Source organism: Macrotis lagotis, chromosome 2 (genome assembly GCF_037893015.1).
Source record: "Macrotis lagotis isolate mMagLag1 chromosome 2, bilby.v1.9.chrom.fasta, whole genome shotgun sequence".
Classification (NCBI taxonomy): Eukaryota; Metazoa; Chordata; class Mammalia; order Peramelemorphia; family Peramelidae; genus Macrotis; species Macrotis lagotis.
This window is the reverse complement of record NC_133659.1, coordinates 191,983,790-192,006,667: the sequence shown is the minus strand read 5'-3', so window position 1 is coordinate 192,006,667 and position 22,878 is coordinate 191,983,790. Positions and strand designations below refer to the sequence as shown.

At 43.2% G+C, this 22,878-nt stretch overlaps 2 protein-coding genes across 6 annotated transcripts in view; one reads left to right on the top strand and one right to left on the bottom strand.

The window, feature by feature from the left end:
• The window catches only part of SKAP1 (src kinase associated phosphoprotein 1), a 401,607-nt gene extending 388,595 nt beyond the window's left edge, over window positions 1-13,012 (top strand). The window contains exon 12 of one of the 4 annotated variants that reach the window (XM_074224177.1): window positions 12,731-13,012. The gene's annotated coding sequence lies outside the window, so the exon portion shown is untranslated. The remainder of the gene's footprint in view (window positions 1-12,730) is intronic. The other 3 variants (XM_074224178.1, XM_074224179.1, XM_074224180.1) reach the window with 3 other exon arrangements.
• A 17-nt stretch (window positions 13,013-13,029) lies between these two features.
• On the bottom strand, window positions 13,030-22,408 carry SNX11 (sorting nexin 11). Of its 2 annotated transcripts, XM_074224181.1 has the most exons (8): window positions 22,303-22,408; window positions 19,132-19,293; window positions 17,432-17,486; window positions 17,021-17,107; window positions 16,504-16,604; window positions 15,421-15,516; window positions 14,929-15,141; window positions 13,030-14,534 (listed from the first exon to the last, which is right to left on the bottom strand). In XM_074224181.1, the coding sequence occupies exons 2-8, from the start codon at window positions 19,140-19,142 to the stop codon at window positions 14,255-14,257; spliced, it is 843 nt and encodes a 280-aa protein (XP_074080282.1). In that variant the 5' UTR covers window positions 19,143-19,293; window positions 22,303-22,408; the 3' UTR covers window positions 13,030-14,254. The 2 variants fall into 2 exon arrangements, with proteins under 2 accessions (XP_074080282.1, XP_074080283.1); XM_074224182.1 differs by lacking the exon at window positions 19,132-19,293 and having other exon boundaries at window positions 22,303-22,398.
• Between the last annotated feature and the right edge of the window lie 470 nt (window positions 22,409-22,878).

Genomic DNA, 22,878 nt, shown 5'->3' with positions numbered 1-22,878 from the left:
CAAATTTGAAAGCAGAGACCTCTGTGACCCTAGACAAGTCATATAACCCAATTTGCCTCAGTTTCCCCAACTATCAAATAAGCTGGAGAAGAAAATGAAAAACCACTTCAGTATCTTTACCAAAAAAACTCTAAATGGGGTTGAGTCAGACTCGATGATGACAAAAACAAAAATCTTGAATAGTGCTTGCCAAGAGCCTGGCAAACAGCCAAATAATTATGACATTGAATTGAATTCAAATAAATATAAAATATATGTAAAAAGGGGTAAAATTATGAAAGGTCTTGTATAGAAGGAAGCAAAAAGACTGAAGGACTGAAAGGAAGCTAGGAGGGGCAGCTAGGTGGCACAGTGGATAGAGCAACAGCCCTGGAGTCAGGAGTACCTGGGTTCAAATATGGTCTCAGACACTAAACAATTACCTAGCTGTGTGGCCTTGGGCAAGCCACTTAACCCCATTGCCTAGCAAAAACTAAAAAAAAAAAAAAAAAAAAAAAAAAAAAAAAGGAAGGAAGCTAGGAATCCCAAAAAGCCTCAGAAATAAAAGGAAAAAAATTAAAAGAAGGAGGGGGAAAGGGGAATATTGGAAAGAGAAACCAGTGAAAAAGAACAGAAGTGGAATTATTAGATGTAGGAAGGGGGAGCAAAAATTGAGGGAGTGGGCACTACCTACTGGATGGACCTCCCCTAAGAGAAAATATCTATTAAGAAAAGGCTTTAGTCTTTTCATGGATGCTGGGGGAGTTGGGGATGGGGTATTGGGGAGGGACCATCAAGGATTATCAGACAGCTCCCATGCAGTCTTTCTACCCAGAATCTCAACTCACCAATTGCAGCCCACTCAGACTGATAGCCATCAGCTTGGCCAACTGCTACCAGATTGCAACCTGGTAATTAGATTATCATGACTCTATTTGACTCCACTAACTAAATCACCACCTTACTGACTGCAACTAACTGGATAACTGGTGCATTATACCATTTAACTAACTGCATTACATACAAAATGGCTTCATAATCTAGACTAATTGCTCAGGCATATGAAATAGGAGAAGGGTGAGGTTGATGGTTGGGGTTTTTCTCTCCTTTCCTCCTACTCCCCTCCCACTTTATTGGGAGGAGAAGCTAAACTCCCAAATTTTTTTTAAAAATCAACAAAAATATGCTTGCCTTTGAGAACCTAATATATACATATAGTCCCAGAAATATATACAAAGAGCATCAGGTAGGGCCTATTGGATATGGGTTTTAACCTGTTGTTTGAGATTTAAAATGTGAGAACAGCAAAAATTCAGATACCTTGAGCCCTTTGCTTTTCTTTTTCTGTGTTCAGCATGCCTCAGACTTCTTAATAAGACTCAAGATTTCTTAAAACAGCATGCTATGATGGCAATCAATACTGATTACCTGTGTGACCATGGACAAGTCACTTAATCTCAGATTGCTGTCTAAGGCTAGCCATAGCAGGGCAGGGAAAGTGTTGCTTTTGGAATCAGTTGACTAACCCGGGTTCAAAGTCTGACTTTGTCTCTAATTAGCTATGTTACCTTGGACAACACACTTAACCTCTCTGGAGCCTCAATATTCTCTTCTATATTATGAGCTGATCATTAGAGTAAATGACTACCTCCCCCACCCTTTTTTGGACAAAATGATCTCCAATTTTCTTTCCAGCTCTAAATGAATGATCCTGCTGAGAGGTTCTACATACCATGCCTCCTCCTAACCCTAAAGGGCGTGACCAAAATAGTTTCCAAAAAAATGACCACATTTTCTCTGGACTCAGAATTCTCCTGCTTCAATCATAGTTCCAGAACTGTGGGGAGCAGGGCAGAGTAACAAAGTAGCCTACACACATCAGGCGGTGTGATGGTGGGCAAGAAGATGACCAAGGAGTCACAAGTGAAATGAAACACTGGCAGTTGAGCCTGGATTAAAGTTCTGAAGATGAAAGGGTTCAAAATCTCCAGGACATTGTCTCAGGCTCCCAAAAAGGCAAGGGGTTAGAGAATGGCCTGGGAGTTCTTCGGTTTGGAGGGATGAAGTGATTTGCCCAAAATCATTCAGCAACTTTTTCCGCGCTGCATTGTTTGCGGTTTCCATCATAACTTTCAAGGGAAACTTTCACAATGTCCAGAGCCCTGGATGTCTTGTAAATGAAGAAGGAGGACGTTCTCAAATTCCTCGCTGCAGGCACCCATTTGGGTGGCACCAATTTGAACTTCCAGATGGAACAGTATATCTACAAAAGGAAGAGTGATGGCATCTATATCATTAATTTGAAGAAAACTTGGGAAAAGCTTCTGCTGGCAGCTCATGCCATTGTTGCCATTGAAAATCCAGCTGATGTTAGTGTCATATCATCCAGGAACACTGGCCAGAAAGCTGTTCTGAAATTTGCTGCTGCCACTGACACCACACCTATTGCTGGACGCTTCACCCTGGGCACCTTCACTAACCAGATCCAGGCAGCTTTCAGGGAGCCTCGCCTCTTGGTGGTCACTGATCCTCGTGCAGATCATCAGCCTTTGACTGAAGCATCATATGTTAATCTTCCAACAATTGCACCATGCAACACAGACTCCCCATTTGCTATGTGGACATTGCCATTCCATGTAACACAAGGGAGCTCACTCAGTGGGTCTGATGTGGTGGATGCTGGCCCAAGAAGTCCTGCGGATGCATGGTACCATCTCCCATGAGCACCCATGGGAGGTCATGCCTGATCTTTACTTCTACAGAGATCCAGAGGAGATTGAAAAGGAAGAGCAGGCCGCAGCTGAGAAGGCAGTGACAAAGGAGGAATTTCAGGGTGAATGGACTGCACCTACCCCAGAATTCACTGCTGCTCAGCCAGAGGTGGCTGATTGGTCTGAGGGCGTCCAGGCGCCATCTGTGCCCATTCAGCAGTTCCCTACTGAAGACTGGAGTGCTCAGTCAGCTACTGAGGACTAGTGTGCAGCTCCTACTGCTCAGGCCACTGAATGGGTAGGAACTACCACAGAGTGGTCCTAAGTTTTACCCAGATGCTCTAATAGTGTTGGAAAAATGCTGATGGAAAATAAACATTGGTTTCTTAAAAAAAAATCATTCAGCAAATCAGTGATGAAGGTGAGACTTGGTGAATAAATTAGAGAAAGAAGAGATCAATGAATTGGACCTGCAACTAAAAAAAGTTAGAAAAAGAACAAATTAAAAATTCCCAATTAAATACCAAATTAGAAATCTTGAAAAATCAAAGAAGAGATTAATAAAATTGAAAGTAAGAAAGCTATTGAACTAGTAAATAAAATTAAGTTTGTTTTATGGGAAAAAAACTAGAAAAACTTTTGGTTAATTTGATTACAAAAAAGAAAGAAAACCAAACTGCCGCTATCAAAAATTAAAAGAGTAGATTCAACTCCAATGAAGAAATTAAAGTAATAATTCAGAACTATTTTGCTCAACAATAAGAGATGTGGATACATATTTACAAAAATACAAATTGCCCAGATTAGCAGAAGATAAAAATAAAATACTAAAATAACCCCACTTCAGAAGAAGAAATTGAACAAGCAATCAATGAACGACCTAAGAAAAAAATCTCCAGGGCCAGATGGATTCACAGATAAATTCTACCAAACACTTAAAGAACAATTAATTTCAATACTATATAAACTATTTGGGAGAATTAGTCCTAACAAAATCCTTTTATTATATAAATTTGGTGCTGCTACCTAAACCAGGAAGAAACAAAACTAAGAAAACTATCAAACAATTTCTCTAATGAATATTGATGCAAAAATTTTAATAAAATATTAGCAAAGACATTACAGCAAGTGGACATATCAGGAATGCAGGACTGGTTCAATATTAAGATAGAGAGACTTGGGAATGATCTTGTGACTTCAACTTGGTTTCAAACCTTTCTCAAACCTTCTCTAACTCTGTGACCCCAGACAAATCACTTAACCTGTGTCTCACTTACATCATCTGTAAAATGGTAGAGTTGGACTCAATCTCCAAGATGGCCTGTAGCTCTAAATCTATTATATTTATATTCCAAGGTACATTGTCAATAGGATCTAATAATCAGAGTTGGAAGGGATCTGAGGGAACCACTTAAAACTTTTTTTAATCATGTCAATAATATTTATTTACTGCACAGTATGTGCAGAACTCCATATCATGTGTAGTGAAAATATTTTTAAAATAATATTTCATTTTTCCCAGTTATATGTAAAAACAATTTTTAACATTCATTTTTTTAAAATAGTTTTGTTTTGTTTTGTTTTTTCTTTTTGCAAGGCAATGGGGTTAAGTGGCTTGTCCCAAGACCACACAGCTAGGTAATTATTGTCTGAGGTCACATTTGAACTCAGGTACTCCTGACTCCAGGGCCGGTGCTCCACTGCGCCACCTAGCTGCTCCTAAAATAGTTTTGAGTTTCAAATTTTCTCTTTCCCTCCCTTGTCTTCCCCTTTCCTGAGACAATAAGCAATTTCACACAGGTCATATGTCTTCAATCATGCAAAACATATGACCATATTCATCATGTTAAAAAAGAAGACATAGGGGCGGCTAGGTGGCACAGTGGCCTTGGCCTTCGAGTCAGGAGTACCTGAGTTCAAATGTGACCTCAGACACTTAATAATTACCTAGCCGTGTCGCCTTGGGCAAACCACTTAACCCCATTGCCTTGCAAAAAAAAAAAGAAGGCATAGACCCAAAGGGGGGAAAAAAACATGAAAAAAAAACAGAAAATAAAAAAATAGTATTCTTCATTCATCGATCTATATTCAGACTCCATCAGTTCATTCTCTGAGGACAAATGGCATTTTCCATCATGAGTCCTTTGGAATCATCTTAGATCATTATATTGCTGAGAATAGCTAAGTTATTCACAGTTGATCATTGTATAATAGTGTTGTATACAATGTTCTCGAGGTTCTACTCTGCATCAGTTCATGTGAGTCCCTTCAGGATTTTTCTGAAATGTTTGCTCATTGTGTCTTATAGCACAGTAATATTCCATTATGATCATATCATGTAAACTTTAAAATCAAATATGTTATTAAAAATGTGACCATGGACCCCAATGGCACCCTGCATAGTAACTATTTACACTTAGTTGCATTTTAATGCATGAAGTATCTTGACACTTTTTAAATTCCCTCCAAGGCCTCATTATAAAGTTAATCTTATTCACATTTCTTTACATTAACATAGTTCATCTCTCTGTTTTTCTCATCTTGCATTATTTCATGGAATCATAGATCATAAATTTAAAAACAGAAGAGAGCTTAAAGGTCAACCAGTCAGCCCATCCCCTTCATGTTCCTATTGAAGAACTAGGGTCTAGAGATTAAGTTATTTGACCAAGGTCATATAGGTAATAAGTAGCCTAGCCAAGATTCAACCCCAGCTACTCTGATTCTAAATCCACTTTCCAATTTACCGCCCTATCTGTATTTCAGACACCTCAGTCTTATTGAATCAAAATGCATTTTTTTTATCTATAATACTTAACTTGGGACTTTGTACACAGAAGGCACTTAATATATATTTATAGGCTAGAATTAAATTAGTTGTATAATCTTGAGCAAGGAGCCAAGCCAGTCAGGAAGCTCAATGGAAAAGAGCCCTGAGCCTAGTTCAAATCCAGCCTCAAACATTTCCTAGTTGTGTGACCCTGGGCAAGTCACTTAACCCTGTTTGTCTCAGTTTCCACATCTGTAAAATGAGCCAGAGCAGGAAATGATAAACCACTCTAGACAAGAAAACCCCAAATAGAGTCACAAAGACTCAGAAACAAGTGAATAACAACAAACACTACAAGGCTAAAAATGAAATATTTCTTACCCTCAAAGAGATTATGCAATTAGGTGGCACAGTGTAGAGTTGTGGGCTTGTAGTTGAAACCTGAGTTCAAATCCTAGCTCAGATACTTATTTACTAGCTTTATTAGATACTGGGAATACTGCTATCCTGGGGGGAAAAAAAGTAACATATAATATCATGTAACTAGGAAGGAATAGCTGTGAGATTTGAACCCAGGTCCTTGAGGTTGATCCAAATCTAGTATTCTTTCCATTTCATTATAAATCTGTTTATTCAATTTTCACAGATAACAGTGAGCAATTTTAGAACCCAGTAGTGATAATAATTGCACATTTATATAGCATATTAGAACTGTTATAAAAATTTATATACATTATAAACATATTTTATATTTTAATTTTAATGTTTTAAATTTTATATACATTATCTCAGCTATATTAACACATTACATACATTATCTCATTCAACCATGTTTTCATCCTTAAAATGTATGGAACTTTTTCTTTTCTCTGAGACAATAACATTTTCAAAACTGGACAAATAGTACTCCATTTATTCAAGAAAATTTTCACAAATATAGCTATACTTTGGGAAACTGAGGTATCACGAAAGGAAAGGGATTTGCTCAGTGACTTAGTCATTGAACAAAAGAACTGAAGATATTACCTGGAACATCTATCACTTGGCTTAGCTTATCACCTCTAATGAACTCTTGTCTCCACAGGATTTGACTCTTAATACAGAGCCTGCCAACATGGGTTTCCTTTCTTTGCTGCCCAGACCATTCTGGGGAAGATCTGATATCCCTGGCAGGAGGCCACTTCTGGAGCTGGCTAGTTTTCAGCAATTGTGTGTGTGTGTGTGTGTGTGTGTGTGTGTGTGTGTGTGTGTGTGTATGTATGTTAAGCTCCCTAATGGGGACCCTTCCCAGCCAGCCTTCCCTCTGCACCTGGCAAAATGCCACTGAATCATTTTATAGATCTGGGCAACTTACGCTGCTTCCTTGCCTCCTGTGGCACGAGTGATTTCCAAGAGGATTCTAGTGCCGGTCCTCAAAGAAGACATCTGGTTCCACTGGAGAGACTCTCAACCTGATTGCGAGCAGCTGGCCACCTTTTTGTCCCCCACATGGGAACGTTGAGTCATCTATAAACATTTCCCAGCCAAAATTTGGATCCCAAATGCAGAGCTTGACAATGGCTAACCCTGAATTAAGCTGGCCCATTCACTCATTTGTTTATCCATACACCTTTCATTTAGTCAACAAATATTTATTTAGTGCCTACTAAGGTGCATGGCTTTGGGCTAGATGCCTTTTCCTGCCCTAGGAGTGCCCCAAGTGTGTTCATTTCTCAGACCCTTCATGGTAGAAAAAAAGGCCATAGGAAAGTGGGATGGCAATGCCTGTAAAACAGTTCGATATTCAAAGCTTTGACTTAATCATGAAAACCATCATCACAAGAGCATTTGAAAGAACCCAAGCTCTTTCTCCTACTTCTGGATTGACTATTCCAAAGACTATTTGGAATGCCAGTCTCTGAGGCAAGGGGGAAATCTGGACAGGAGAATGCATAAATGAGCCTGGTGTAATCCCTGATATCAGGAAGACTAAAACTGATGGAGTAATTGAACTCAGGATGTCAATTGAGCATCCACAGGAAGCCTGGTACCTATAGGGTAAGCCCTCAGGACAGGTGGTTCACCAGGCTATCTAAGGAGGGGGGAATCATCCCAGGTCAGAAATGGAGCAGGTCCTGTGCCAATCAGTAATAGGATTGAGACCTGAGAGGGGTAAACTTGGATGAAAGAGAGAAATCTAGTTTTTTGATTTGGGGGGTTTTTTTAGGTTTTTTTTTTCTTGCTAGGCAATGGTGTTAAGTGGCTTGCCCAAGGCCACACAGCTAGGTAATTATTAAGTGTCTGAGGCCGGATTTGAGCTCAGGTATTCCTGACTCCAGAGCCGGTGGTCTATCCACTGTGCCACCTAGCTGCCCCGAGAAATCTAGTCTTAAAAAAAATGAATAAGCATGTATTATTCACTTACTCTGTGGCAAGTGCTGCTAAGGGCTGGGTATGCAAATAGAAAAGCAAGATTGTTCCTGTCCTCAAGAAGTTTATGTTCTAATGTCCAGTTGTTTTCAGTCCTGTCCAACTCTTTGTGACCCCATTTTGAGGTTTTCTTGGCAAAGATACTGGAGTGGTTGACTATATCCTTTTCTGGCTCATTTTACAGAGGAGGAAATTGAGACAAATTTAACAGGGTTAAATGACTTGCCCAGAGTCACATAGCTAGGATGTGTGTGAGGCCAGTTTTAAACTCAGGTCTTCCTGACTCCAGGCCCAATGTTTTGTCCCCTGCTCTATTATATTTGCTAGGCTGACCAGGAAGGATTTACAGTGATGGTGAGTAGAGTCCTAGGATTGACAATTGCTTGACAGGTCTTTTCCAGAAGGAATCATAATATTAATTTGGTTGCTGTTCTCAGAGTGCACTGGAGATACTTACATAGGTGTAAGGTACAGGAAGGTACAGACTTTCAGCAGTTTTGTGTCCTTGGACAGAGGACTATAGTAAAACCCATCAATGGCAAAAGCCCCACCCTCAGCATAGCTGGACAACATCAAGCTGGACTTCTCTACTCCTTAATTTTCTTATCCTGGCTCAAAGGGAAGTACTTGAGATAGGGAGTGGACAAGTTCTAATCAGGAAGACCCTAGTTTGAATTCTGCCCAACATTTACCAGCTGAGTGACCAAGGGCAAGACACAAGTTTCCTCATCCATAAAATTCCTCTAGTTCCTCCCTCACAGGGTGTAAGATTCCAATGAAATGCTTCATAAACCATAAAGTGTTAGTATCTTAGCTATAGGGAACAACCCAGATACAAAAGCCCAGTGGCTCAAAATTAAAACAAAAACAACAACCAATCTCCTTGCTTCAAAGATACCTCCAAGCTGTGCCTGCTTGATGACATCATGTTAACCTTAACTCACCCCTGACTTGTGGAGCTTTATATCTATTGGTTACAGTTGGATTTGCAAATTAGATGCCAAGCTTCCTATTCTAGCCTGCTTTTCTGTCACATCTGCAGAGCAGCAGTTAGCTCCCTTCTCCCCATGCACACACCTTCTCTCCCTTCTAAAAGATGAGCACAGGAAACAAATTCCAGTCCTGGGAGCAGCTTGGGGGTTAGGACTCATTTGAGTTTAGGCATCTCCAAGCTGGAAGAGTCACTGCCTCATGTGTCTCTGGTACATCTTGGCATGGGGGGACTGGCGCAAAGTGGGTGGTTTGCAAAATCTGGTGTGGGTGCTGGTACTCCTGCCGCAATTGCCAGGCAGTATGAAGGGATTTAGGACAGATATCCTTCTTCCTGACAGCTCTGAGTTTCCCAGCTTTTAACAGTGTCTTATTTAATGATGTCTCCTTGGAGCTCTTCCTGGACAGTTGAAAAGGATACCATACTAAGAGAAAACAGCACCTGCCCTGGCACTTGGGTTGTGGACAGGTCAAGAAATTGGGCCCCTGGTTTAGGTGCTACCCTTCCAAGCACCAGGCCAACAAGGAGAGGGGTTGTGGAGCCTGGTACCCACCAAAGCTCAGACAACTTGGGTTCCCACAGGCCCAGGATCTGAGGCACCTGGAAGGGTTATTAGCAGGATTGGAACTCATCCCTCTGCTGGGACCAGATCATAATTACAGTAATTTTCTAACAGAGCTCTGCGGTAAGAGTGTTTAATCAGCATCTGACTCCCTCATACTCCCAGCCCTCATCACTCAAGGAGAGGAGTGGGATGGCTCTTAAAGAGACAGTACCCGCCTTTTAGCATTTCGAACAGATGTGTTCTAATTGGCAGAATATATCTAAGTCTCGTAGCTTACAGCAGGCAGGTTGCATTGCATCCAGCACAACCCTGTTCCTGGCTCTTACCATCATGTGCCTACTGCAGAAGAGCCCTGGGTCAGATGCCTTGTGGATTCATGGATCCAAAGCCATTGTGGGGAGGGGGTGGGGAAGAGTTCACTAGGACAGAGCTCTTATGGTGGGAGGGATAATCAACAAGCTACTTACTGGCTAGAGCCAAGAACTGTTTTTAAGCATAACCATTAGCCTATAAGTACTCAAAACCAAGGGGGAAATGGAAAGCAGTGCTAAATATTGACTTGCCTAGCTATAAGGTAAGTGGAAAGGAAAGGGACTGATAAGAACATGTAATCTGGGAGTTAGGCCTAGAGGTCTCAGAATTTTTACCTCCCATAGTCCAGTTTTGATGTGTCTCGTATCATTCACACCTCCTTTTACTGGCAGGGAAAACAGTACATTTCTCAGCTCCTTGGATGGTAGAGGGAAGTAAGCTATCTCTTGGGTGAAGGGCAAGAGAAATTATTCACTCTGAAGCACTCCACTACCCTAAAAGCTGCCGAGCTTGTCATTCTTTTGCCCATAAGCCTTTTCATGCTTATTACATGTTGAGACTTGGGGTTCCAGCTTCCCAGCCTGAGCGGTAGGATACATTCCTGCTTGTAAGCAGCCACCATGGCTGGAGCCTAGGTCCCTGATGCTGAGTTCTGACCAATGTACCAGCCCTAGAACCAGATCTCCTCAGAGATGGGGATGAGGAGAGTTGGACACTTCCAAACTGGTGGAACCAGGACAACACAGAGCTGGAGAGTGAGGAGAGAAGGACAGGAAAAACATCCCCACAGCTGGAGGAGAGAAAGGTTACCTTGAACCAGTCTATGTATCTGCCACAGAGCTGACCTGGAGCTGGCAGGAGGGAGGAGGGAGGGAGGAGTGGGGCCTAGGATCAGTGCCCAGTGCCTGATTGAAGGAAGTGGTTATCTCACACTGCAGTAGTTATCTGCTTGGCTTTAGCTATGTCTCAGCTGGCTGCTTACACATAAATCCACAGATGCCACTCCAGCCCTTCACTGAATGCTCTTGTGGCCTCCAGAAGGCAGGCTAAGTTGGTCTGTTTCCATCCCCACCACCAGTCCCAGGCCACTCCTATCCCCCCATTCTATACCCCCCCATGCCCCTGCTTCTGGGAATATATGGCAAAAATCACTGTCTGCTAGAAATAAACAGATTCATATATCAAAGGCAGACTAGTTTAATATCTGAATATATCTTTAAAAATGAAAATGCCTTCCCCATTAAGCTAGAGTTACCTAAGATTAAGCCAAAAAGCAGATCCTCTAGCTGCAGAAAAAGGTGTGTCTGTGACCTGGTAGCAATGCTTACAGGAAGTGGGGAGGATGAGGATTGTTTTGAACAGAGGGGTTTTTTAAATTTAGTTTTACTTAACTTTGAAGTAACTATCCTGAGAATCCACACTATCTTGAAACTTTATTACAATTATAAATGTAATCACCATCAATGGAGGAAAAAAATCATCCAAATTCCAGAAAAGCAGAACCATGCTGATAGCCAACCAAAGAAAATGCCTTTGCACTGTGTTCCCTTTTCATCTAGACTCATTTTCTTCCATCTTTTAATCAGTTTTCCTTTATACACCCAGAGGAAAGAGGGGAAATATGACCTTGTGGGTTGAAGGTCAGCCTTAGCTTGGAAGGCCTTGATTCTAGTACCAGCAGCTTGACCACCCCAGACAAATCTCACTATCTCAGCTTCAGGTTCCTCCTCATAGAGCACTTACCTCACAGGGTTGTTGGGAAGATCAGATCAGTTTGTTCATGTAAAGCCATTTACAAACCATTCAGGAGCTAGAGAAATGCTGTTATTACACGAGCGACTGATCTGCAGTTCATCTTAGTCTTTCTAATTCCTTTCACCTATTAAATCCCAGATCTTGAACCAACCCCACTCCTCCCAACTCCATGCATAGTTATGGTGTGTAGAGATTCAGCTGGCTTTGCTCTGTATCACTTCACACAGGCCTTGGAAACAGCTTAGATGTCTTCTAGATGATAAAAAAAAAAAATGACAAGCCAAGCAGATAGCTCATAGAAATGAGCCCAGGAGTATGTTCTGCCTTTGGTAAGAGGGGAAAAAAACCTGGAACTTTTCCCTATACTGGGTTGGTGTGTGACATCTTATACATTGTCCATCCCAGCCTCTCAATAGGATTGGCAGTCACTTTAGTCAAGTATGGATTTAAAAGCAAAATGCAAACTGCAATACCTTGAAAGGAGCTGAATTATTTTTTGTCTTTTCTAGTAGTTCAAGCTTGTCTTGCAAGTTAAATACTGCCTCTTCAAAGGAATTCCACCATAGGACATCCCTTCCCAGTCAATGGCCTCAGGGACCTCAAAACACCACCTTAGCCAGTGAAGGGAGGCTTTTTGGCCAGCCTCATGGGGGAGGGGGAAGTGTGCTCACACGCACACTGACTCTATAATTAGTCATTAAAGACTATGGAAGTTAAGGGGGAAAAAATAATTTCCCTGTCTTCCTCCAGCTCCTGCTGTCCCATCAGCCCACCCTGCTGGCAGGACCAGGAGCTGAATGCCAGCTCGTGGAAAAAAAGTGGGGAACATAAGACAACCAACCCAGCTTGCTGTTTTTTGGCTGAGTAGGGAATTGACACAGACCACCTCCGGCTCATGTCTGGAAGTTTCGAGATCAGAGAGCTTCAGGCACAGCTGGGTTCACAGCTGCACCATTTGGAGCATTGGACTTATTAATATTCATGAACCATCCCCACCAATCAGTAGAGCCGATGCCATTAGCTTAGCATCTGTCAGGTTTTTTTTTTGTAAGGGTTGTGTATGTGATTGTTGTTGTTGTTGTTGTCCTTTTAAATGAACTTCTTTTGACATTTTGGATCTGCCTCTCTAGGCACCTGCCTACTTGTACCACAATGTCACAACTTGGGGAGGGAGTGGAAAGGCCAGGGTGCAGTCAGAGCTCATACCTGCCTGCTGATTAAGTTTATTTCTTTTTCAGCACCTGGCACCTCCAGACGGGCAGTGAGGGTGGAAGAAGTATCTAGTAAATTATACCTAAGCAGGTATGTTGGGAGACCTGGAGAAGAGTTGGAAGGCAACACTTTTCGGAAGATACCCTTTCTGCCAGCGGCAAGCCCAAGCCATACTCCCCTATCAGTGTGCAGGATGCTGCCGGGCACAGCTCTCAGTCATTATTTCCACGCTGATAAATTCATGATTTATTAAAGGAACTTACCGCCAGCCTCGACTCCCTCCTTCTCTGCCACAGCTTGTTAGACACAAATTGCAACAACAGTCTTAAATACTTGAATTTTATTTCAGGCCAGAGCTCTTCCACTCTAAGCTAAATGTCATGATGGCCCCACAGTGTCCACTGATAGTGAGAGAACCCACAGACAACGAGGTGGGATGACCAAAGGAGGGAAGGGAATGAGCAGACACACGAGTGAGTCACACACCCCCCAGCCCCAGTCCGAAACGGAGAGGCAGCAGGAGGCCAGAATGCCTCATTGTCTAAAGGCATCCTGCTACTCTTCCCTAGAGTCCTTTGCTTACAGGGAAAAAACAAAGCTTTCATCAACAAGCACAGTCCCCAGATCCTGGTGAACTGAACAGGCTGTCTTATTGTAACAGAGAGAGAGAGAGATTATGCAGCAAGAAAAATATCATGGGATATGGGGAATATGAAGTAAAGTGAAGCCAGAAGGGACAAGTCACGCTCCATGGAAGCCTCAGCCCAAAGGCTTCAGCCCCCAAACCAACCCATCAGCTCCCAGTCCAGCAGCTCTTTGCTACCCTTCTGGCTAAACTCAAGCCCCTTTTTGTACAGGGTCACCAAGCTGCTGCTGCTGCCCTCCTCCATCCTTGAGCACAGCAACTCCAGATGCCGAAAGGGCTGTAGCTGCCCCAGTCACAGAAAAGAAAGTCTGAGTCTAAGGACACTAAGGACAAGAAGAACAAGGGGACAGGAAGAGAACTATCTAACAGATTGTAGAAACAGAGACGTAGGGAGAAGGCCAACTCCCTAAAACAAACAGCTGCAAAGGCTAGAGCAAAACCAGACAACAATCTAAACACAAGTCTACTTCTAAAGCAAGGGAATGCCAGATGGCTTAAGAGTAGCCATTGGGACAATGCAAGCAGCAAAAGCTAGCACCTTCTTACCTCTATGCCCCCAACCACACCCTGATTACCCCCCAAACTAGTGAATTTCAAGGAGGTGGTTATACTCAAACAAATCATCAGAAGAAATTGTTCCCAGAAGAGTCAAGTGTAGGGAACTGTAAACAAAACAGACCCTAAGTTTCCAAATTTGTTCTGAGCCTAGTCAGCTTCCTGTCCACCCAGTATTGGGAAGAGGACAACTAACTGAGAGAGGAGGGCTGCAAAAGCTGCTGCTACCACCACCATGTGAGGCTAAGGCTGCCCAGGAGGTCAAACATCCTAGACATAGATGATCATCCTAACCCACCCACTCGGCTTACTCCCTTCATATCTGATCTCAGGCCAAAGTGTTCACTTCTCAAACTGTTTCCAACTGGCCAGATTCTGAGTCCATGTCATAAGGTGGGTGAACTGGGTGATCTTCCTCCACTCTCTTCCAGGGCTGGGGGACACTGGTCCTTTCATCAGATTGGACAAAGTCCCAGCTTGAAGATGAGGTTGGAAGAGGAAGTGAAGAACTTTCCAATCGAGGAGCCACAGGATCAACTACAGGAGCCCATACTGTCAAGTGGTCCTTTCCTTCATTCTGAAGAGGTGATAGAGAGGCCTGACCACCAGCTCTTCGGATAAAACAGCAACTGGAAAAAGATTTTTTTTTGGGTGTGGCTAAGGTCACATAGTTATTAACAAGTGACTAAGGCTGGATTTGAACTCCAGTTCACCTTACTCCAGGGTCAAGGTGCTATCCACCGCTGCTACCTAGCTACCCCTTTTCCCCTTCTTACATTCCAGCTTTTTACATCCTAAGTCATAGTGACTCAGCGAGGGGTAATTAAAGACTAATTTGGTATAAGGTAAACAACCATAACTACTATAAAGTCCTCAGGAATACTTTCTTTTCTTTGAGCCCATCTTGTAGATAAGGAAAGGCACCAAAACAAAGCACTATGCCCAAGGTCATACTACTAACATCAGAGCTGAGACCAATTCAAATTCAGATTTCTCTTCTCCTTACTGTTATCTTCTTCTTACCTCTTATGCTGGTCTCCCATTGCCAGTTGAGGAGAACCCACGTTCTCTTCCTGGACCCAGCCACAGTTAGACATGGCATAGTGGAGAATGGCATCAGCTACAGTCATAGGGCTCCGACCCTGGACACAGGCTTCAATTTCTGGTACTGACAGCTGGCTCTGCAGGAAGAGGTGCAGCTGGCTGTCGGAGAGGAGGACCACATTCTGCAGGACTCTATGGCCAAATCCAGCAGTAATTAGAGATAATCCTGAGATAAAATATTGCCCTGAACTGTGAATCTCAAGAAGACTGCTGAATCATGTGCACCTTAAAGACCTCAGAAAATTGGACATCATAGACATCTCCTGTCTGTGACAAAGCTCCCCTATCCCGGGCAGGACCTGCCTCATCCTCTTGCTACCCCAAAGCTACCTGTCCCCAGAGGTACACCTGCCTGGAATGTTTAATCACCACTCTGGCTGGCACAAAGGCCAACCGATAATCTCAACTTACTTCTCCAGGAAGTGCTGAAGACCTTGTCGCCGCTTCTCAATAAATTCATCAGAGTTGCCAAAGAAGGTGGACTTTCCAGGGAGTTCAGGTACAGGCCTGAGGGGAGAAATGAGAGAGAAAAACATGATCTTGGCTTCTGGGCTAAAGGAAACCCATTAGAAAGCAGTCATATTTATTAGCATTTAATGAAGTATGTTTTCAAATCTGCCTATTTATTTCCCCAGTCATAAATAAACAGGAAACCCCTCTAACTTTAGACATGAACATCTTAAACTGATCCCACTGATAAGAAATTATGTGATCTGTAGTAGGTGTGAGACAAAGTAAACATTTTATATTTTCACCTTGGGTTACACTGTTTCCCTTAAGAGAAATTACATTCATAGGAAAACTGGCAAAGGATTATGAGTGTGGTCTGTAACAGTGAAATGAAACGAAGTTAGTTGAGTTAAAGAAAAGAAAGACCCAAACCATGTCATTTGGCTTATTACAAATGAGCAGTCATTCAAATTGTCAACAAATTATCTCATTATCACTAAAGAATCAGCTACAGAGAAAGAAGACCACCCTGATAAAGAAAAACTGTCCCAATACTTTCACATTTCAAACTTAATTTTAAAAACACAAAAAACTAACATCTACTTCCTAATCAAGGCTCTCAGCTAATTAGCTGAATCCCCAGGAATAGGAATCTGCATTCCAAATTCACAATTCCTACATTTTAAACAGATGGGAAAGCAGCGACCCTTCAGATCAGTAGAAGAGCCTGATAGCTCTAATTTCCGTATTAAATTTGTTCAGGTCTTACTTGGCATGTTAGAACAGAAGCTTATTCCATAGTACCATAGTATGCCATATTACCAATAGCTTCAATTAGATGACAGCTATATGGTCTAAAAATTCAGGGGTCAAGCTGCCCCCTCTACTCCTCACTTATAACCCCTATTTGAGGGAGAAGTTCCCTATCATTCCCCTCCTCTCCTCCTGCTTGATAACATTTTTGTCCTTTGGGGGTCCCCACCCCAAGAATACTTTTAAACATTTGGAACCAGGGCCCAAGAAGGATTCATATGACAGACTCACACTAAACCAGCATTTCTCTGGAGCTGCTTTCTCAGCCAGACAAACTCCCGATAGCGGCGACGCACACAAGATGTCTTAGCAGTAAAGGCCTTGCTGTTAGTCTAGAGGACAGACAATTTTAAGAGACTACTGATAGAGCCCTTTAAAATTCATAGAGTACTTTTCCAGCAGTATCTCAGTGGAGCCTCCTGGGAATGCAATATTACAATTACACCATGCTCCCCATTTTAGAAAGCTTTGAACTCGAGTCTTCCTGAATCCAAACCTAGCATACTACCCCTGCAATGCAGAAGATCCCTCCCTTGACAGTTATACAAGGTTGCTTTGTATTTCCTTGTGAGCATTAATGCCATCATTGACATCTCTTTCTTTTTTTCTCTCAGTCTCCTCGGGCCTCAGGCCTTCTAAGACAGCACTTAGCCCCAATCCTAAACTCCAGAGCCAGGAAGGCTAATGATCCCTTCCATGTATTGTTCCATATTAGCAGATAACTAGTTTTCCCAGTTCCAATACTTGCATGGAGGAATATCTTGTAGTCCACATAAGAATTCCAGGAACCTTCATTCTGTACTCGGGGATCCTGGACCCGTACAGTAATCAATTCCTGAAAGAGGAAAATATTTGTCTTAGCTTCAGCTGGATAAAGTATCAAAAGCTGTTCTGCAGAGATTGACAGTTTCCCCACAAGCAGCACCAAAGAGCATCACACTCACCAAGCTAGGATGCAGGAAAAAATTAGCAATGTCCAACTAAAGAGCTTATTACAACCTCATCGGAATCCCTAAGATTGTGACTACAAGGAGCAAAGTATTACAATGAATTGAAAGACTGTTTCATATACAATTTTTCTGACCTCCTTCCCAACTCTTATCTCTACAACCCTGTTCCCATTCTCTACTGGAAACTAAACTGAGGAGCACATTCTTACCTCCTGTTCTTGATTCTCCAGCATCCTATAGGAAGAGCCCATCAGAGAGGACCATCTAATGAAGAAGAAAAAAAAAATCATCATTACTTGTCTTATCCTCTTTGACCAGAATGAAACTTTGGAAATGCTGTGAGACTCTAAAGAAACCCAGACTTAACCATCAATCTCCACATTCACAATTTACAGAAAGTTTATAACCCTTCCCACATTGACTCATCTCCAAACTAAGGATCTACACATGTTGGCATCCCTTCCCTACCCTCTCTGAGCCAAGACTGATCTCACTTTTTGTGGGCAGGGACCTCATTTCAATTCTTCTTTTCCAAAGGGCACCACCAAGCACATCAGTCACAAACCAAAACATGTGTGTCCCAAGGAGTGGGTCCCTAGGAAGCAGCACAAGCAGGTTCCTCTGGAAACTTTTCAGAGCTGTCATTCAGGAAGCCAGCTCAGACAGCTGTGCCTGGTCCAGGCCAGTTTTATGAGAAGCAATGCAGAAGTCAAGGCTTTAGAAATGTGCCCAACACTGCCCCCTCCTGGCTATTAAAAAAAACAGAAAACGCCTGAAAACACCAGTGTCCCACTCAGACCCTCTCTTGGGAAGGCTGTCAGCCTGTCAGTGCTTTTCTAATGACAGATTCACCCCAGCAGAGATGAAAAACAAAGCAGAAGCACTATGGGCCCTCAAAATAACAATCAAGTTTCCCTCTTCCCTACTTCATCTGCTCCTCGGAACTAGAGCCAGCAGTTCTATCATTTCCTCTCTTGTGTTCCATCCCCTTGTCTCTGCCCAACCACCCCACAGCTAGGCAGGTCAACTCAGGACCCTTTACACTCCTTTTGTAAAGATTCATTAAAGTCTGAGCCTCCTAAAATGAGCAGGTTTACATTTGTAGCAACATTGCCCATTCTGACAAGGGGACCGTGAAGGCAGCAGCTCAGGGCTGCTGAAGTCCAAGGGGGCCCATGATGTCACCTTCTGTTAAAATACAGCACTAATCTTATTATTCCTAGAACCTCTCCAACAGGATACAGGCTTGCTGCTGCCTCCACCCCCTTCTCTCTCAAGACTTTAACAATAAGGTTTAATTTCCCTTTCCAATTTACCTTGAAATGAAAACGGACTACAGCCAATATGCACTGCCAACAAATGATGTAGGCTGGCTCATGGGAAAACAAGACTATCTGGAAGATCTCCCTCTCTGCCCACCCCACTGCCGCAGCCACCCCCCCCCCCAACCACACACCCACTCATTTTTACAGTCTCACAATTAATTTTAAACACATTTTCTTATTAGTTCTGCCTTAGCATTAAGAGAGGATGTGTAATGAGTTTCCTTCTATTTTATGTTTTGCCAACACAGGGCTAACGTTTCTAGAGAAAGGAAACTCATTTGCACCATGAAATTAGCAAAGCAAACGGCTCTTCTAATTCTCTCCAATATACCAGAAGGTTTCTCCACAGACAGGCATCACATGCAGAGATAAGTCTGAATGGTATATAACAGGATCGGACTTTAACATCAGGCAAGCCCAAGACTTTGATTTCAAAATTTGTTTTGAGCAGTGTTCTATCAGCTGACCTGTTCCAAGAGAGCCTAAACTAAAGACAGAGGAAGCTCCTGTTCTGTTAGTGGCAGACCATTCCAACATCTCCAGACAAATAAATCACTTTTACTAAAAAGAACCTGCACACTCACCTCAAATGCATAGGCACAAATTAGCCTTGGGAAAATCCTTTCTTCTTGTTAAGACCTTTGGCAATTCACCAGGACTACTGATAGGTACACTTCAGAACATTTTTTCCCCCAGGAGTGCCCCCACTTATACATGTGGGATAGTACAGTTTTCTAATTCACCATCTACAGGGATAACAAAAATCATATGGGCATTAAAGAATGTCCCTATAGCCATTCTTCCATTAAAATATGGTTATCTTCCAATGCTACCCTTCCAGCTCCTCATTATTTTGGTGAGCTCTAATTCTAGTTTCCAGTGATTTCTCCCATCACACAGCAGTCACAGGCAGAGGACCTACCTCCGCAAAAACAAACAAAAACTGTCTCATTATGTCTGTTAAGAATAATACGTTTGGGACAGCTAGGTGGTACAATCCTGGAATCAGAAGAACCTGAGTTAAAGTCCAGCCTCAGACACTTAATAATTTCCTAATTTACCTTGGGTAAATGAATTAGCTCCATTGTCTTACAAAAAAAAAAAACATGTTAGTGTTTTTTCCCCACTTTTTGATTTGATTCTTCTTTTACAACATGATTAATAAGGATATACATGTATAAGGTATTAGAGTTTCTGTCAAGGAAAAGAGAGGGAGAAAAATATAAAGCTCAAAACCTTACAAAAAATGATTGTTGAAAACTATCTTTGCATGTAATTGAAAAAACAAATTTAAAAAAAAGATGAACATACTGGAATCTGTTAACGGCAAGGAAATTATTTATACTTTATTTTTCTATAAAATCTAATTAGTTGGGGCAGCTGGGTGGTGTAGTGGATAAAGCACCGGCCCTGGAGTCAGGAGTACCTGGTTTCAAATCCGGGCTCAGACACTTAATAATTACCTAGCTGTGTGGCCTTGGACAAGCCACTTAACCCCATTTGCCTTGCAAAATCCAAAACAAACAAAAATCTAGTTATACCAATCAGTTTCTCCAACAGTCCATCAACATCATTCTTCTAGAAGAAATCAAACTCAGCTCTTCCAGTGGAAGAAAAGGAAAAAAGACATGTGATTAGGGGTAGAGATTTCTGTATTATTCAGAAGCTCTCCACAAAATTCACAAGTCATATGCATAACTTCCTCCTAGACCACACAGGTAACTTTCATTCACTTCTTCCCTTTAGAATCTTATCCTATTTCAACATCAATAGTTCAAACAATGAAATCTTATGTCATTGAAACTCAGAAAGTTGGGGCAGCTAGGTGGGCCCAGTGGATAGAGCACTGGCTCTGGAGTCCGGCGTACCTGAGTTCCAAATTCAGCCTCAGACACTTATTAATTACCCAGCTGTGTGGCCTCGGGCAAGCCACTTAACCCCATTGCCTTGCAAAAAAACAAAAACAAAAGCAAAAACCAGAAAGTCTATTTATTTCAACTGTTTTCTTTGGTAGAACCAATTTTTGCTTTTTTTGTTGGGGGGTTTTTTAGGTTTTTGCAAGGCAATGGGGTTAAGTGACTTGCCCGAGGTCACACAGCTAGGTAATTATTAAGTGTCTGAGGTGCATTTGAACTGAGGTCTTCCCGACTTCAGGGCCAGTGCTCTATCCACTGGTCACCTAGCTGCCCTGGTATATTTTCAAGGAAACAATAGTTCAATGGTTCATTTTCTTTTTCCTCTTAAACAATCAGATTTGGTGTAAATAAATGAATGAATGGATAAATAAATAGCACAATCATAACTGTTACTCAACCTTTCAGCTTTGATGGTATCAGCTGGCACTTCATAAAAATTCTGAGCTGAAGGGGAAAGATGCTGTCAGGACCACTCTAAATTACCACAGCTGTACCTAATCTGCAGTATTTTAAAGAACATTAAAACCTTCAGAAGGACCAGCTACATTGCCCAGTGGATAGAGAACTGGGCTAGAATAATCTTCCCAAGTTCAAATCTGGTCTCAAGATACTTACTAGCTATGTGACCCTCTTTGCCTCAGTTTTCTCATCTGTAAAATGAACCTGATAAGGAATGGCAAACCACTCCAATCTCTGCCAAGAAAACTCCCAACAGGGTTACAAAGAGTCAGACAAGACTGAAAAAAAACAACAAAACCTCCCGGCAGGCCATCTTCTTTCCTAATAGGAGTCTTGAAAGGTACCCAGATGGGATTTATGTTATTAGTGGAAAGAGCACTGAGTCTCAAGTAGTCAGAATTCTTAGGCTTAGTTAGTTCAGGGTCACTCCAAGACTAGGGGATCCACCTTTCTCAGGATCAATTTCCACATCAGCATTAGGAATGTGAATGACTGGGGCTCCTCCCTACCTCACCAATCTTTAATGAGGCCAAAAGGAGATGGGAATAAAAAAATTTTCATAAAAGTACATAACATTCACCTTTAATAAAAATAGTTAGAATTATTAATGAGGCCAAAAGGAGATGGGAATACAAAAGTTTTCGTAAAAGTATTTAACACTTACCTTTAATAAAAATAGCTACTTATAAAAGTTTGCAAAGCACTTTTAACAAGAACTCTCATCAGATCCTCAGCTCCATTCGAAAAGGCAGGAGCTACAATCTCCCCAGGGTCACACAGCTAGCAACAGGCTGATGCAAGATTTGAACTCTTGTCCCGACTCCCAATCCGGGGTCCACTGTGCTACCACATCGCTAAACTTAGCCTTCTCTACAGAAGTTTGGAGCCGGACTTTTCCTGCCTTTCTCAAAGCTGCTTCCCTCCCCGGCCGTGAACAAGGGCTGCTCCGGTCCCAGGGAGGTGGATGAGCCCCCCACACACACCCAGGCCCGCCGGCTCCAACTGACTCCCGGAACTGGCAAGTTTCAAATCTGGAGGAGGGAACCGCCCAGCCCTTGCAGGGCCGGGCTGGGGGGAGTCCAGTATAGGCGCCAGGAAGACCCGGGTTCGAGTCCTGCCCCCAGATAGTTCATGGCTGTCCTGGGCCTGGGCAGACCGCGTCATCTCTCAGGAACTCAGGCTCCTCGTTTATAAAGCGGGGTGAGGGGAGTGAGTTCACCGGCTCCGGGGGATGCTCCACGGGCCTCGGCCTTTCCCCCTCCCCCACGGCCCGGTCTCCAGGGCTGCTCCACCGCCCCCGCCCCGGTCCGTCCCCCTTCTCCCCCTGCACCCCCTCCCGAGGCTCACTGCGGCAGCCCGAGGGGACCCGAGGCCGCTCACCTGAAGCCCTGGGATACGCCCCTCGCCGGAGGGCCCACAGCCCAGCCAGACAGCCCGGATCGCCGGCTTCTTCTTCCGGGGCACAACGCCCCAGGGCATGACGGGAAGAGGAGGTGGCTTCCCGCCGCGCCAACCACAGCTGTCATAAGACGCCCCGCCCCCACCCGTCCCGGGACCCGAGACCAGAGCGACGGCCCCCCGCGAGGAGGAGGAGTGGGTGGGGCTGTCTCTCCCGAGGCCACCAATTACAGGCCGGGCCCCCGGAGGCCCACGTGCTCGGCGCACGTGGGTGGCTGCGTGGGGCGGGGGCGCCGACCTAGCGCTAATGACCAATCCAGGGACGCGTTCCGCCCATCTTTACGGGATGCAGCCAATCAATGGCGGGGTGGAGGGTTTAAAGGCCTCCCAGGTGTTTCTGTGGAAGGTTTTCCTAGGTTTTACTTTGATTACCTTAGTTCTGGAGAAAGTTAGACCCTCTTGGACACTGCGGAGTAGAGCGGGCTGAGATTCGGAAAAAGGGATGCGGGTGCCGGCGGCAGATGTGGAGAATCACCATCTTACAAAATTAACCCCAGA

What these genes read in the sequence shown, in the direction of transcription:
- SNX11 (XM_074224181.1), bottom strand. An exon ending in CAGAGAAATGCTGGTTTAGT is followed by an intron (nt 15,517 to 16,503) that starts GTGAGTCTGTCA and finishes TTCTCCCCTCAG; the next exon opens with GCCTGTACCTGAACTCCCTG. An exon ending in ATGGGAGACCAGCATAAGAG is followed by an intron (nt 14,535 to 14,928) that starts GTAAGAAGAAGA and finishes ATCTTTTTCCAG; the next exon opens with TTGCTGTTTTATCCGAAGAG.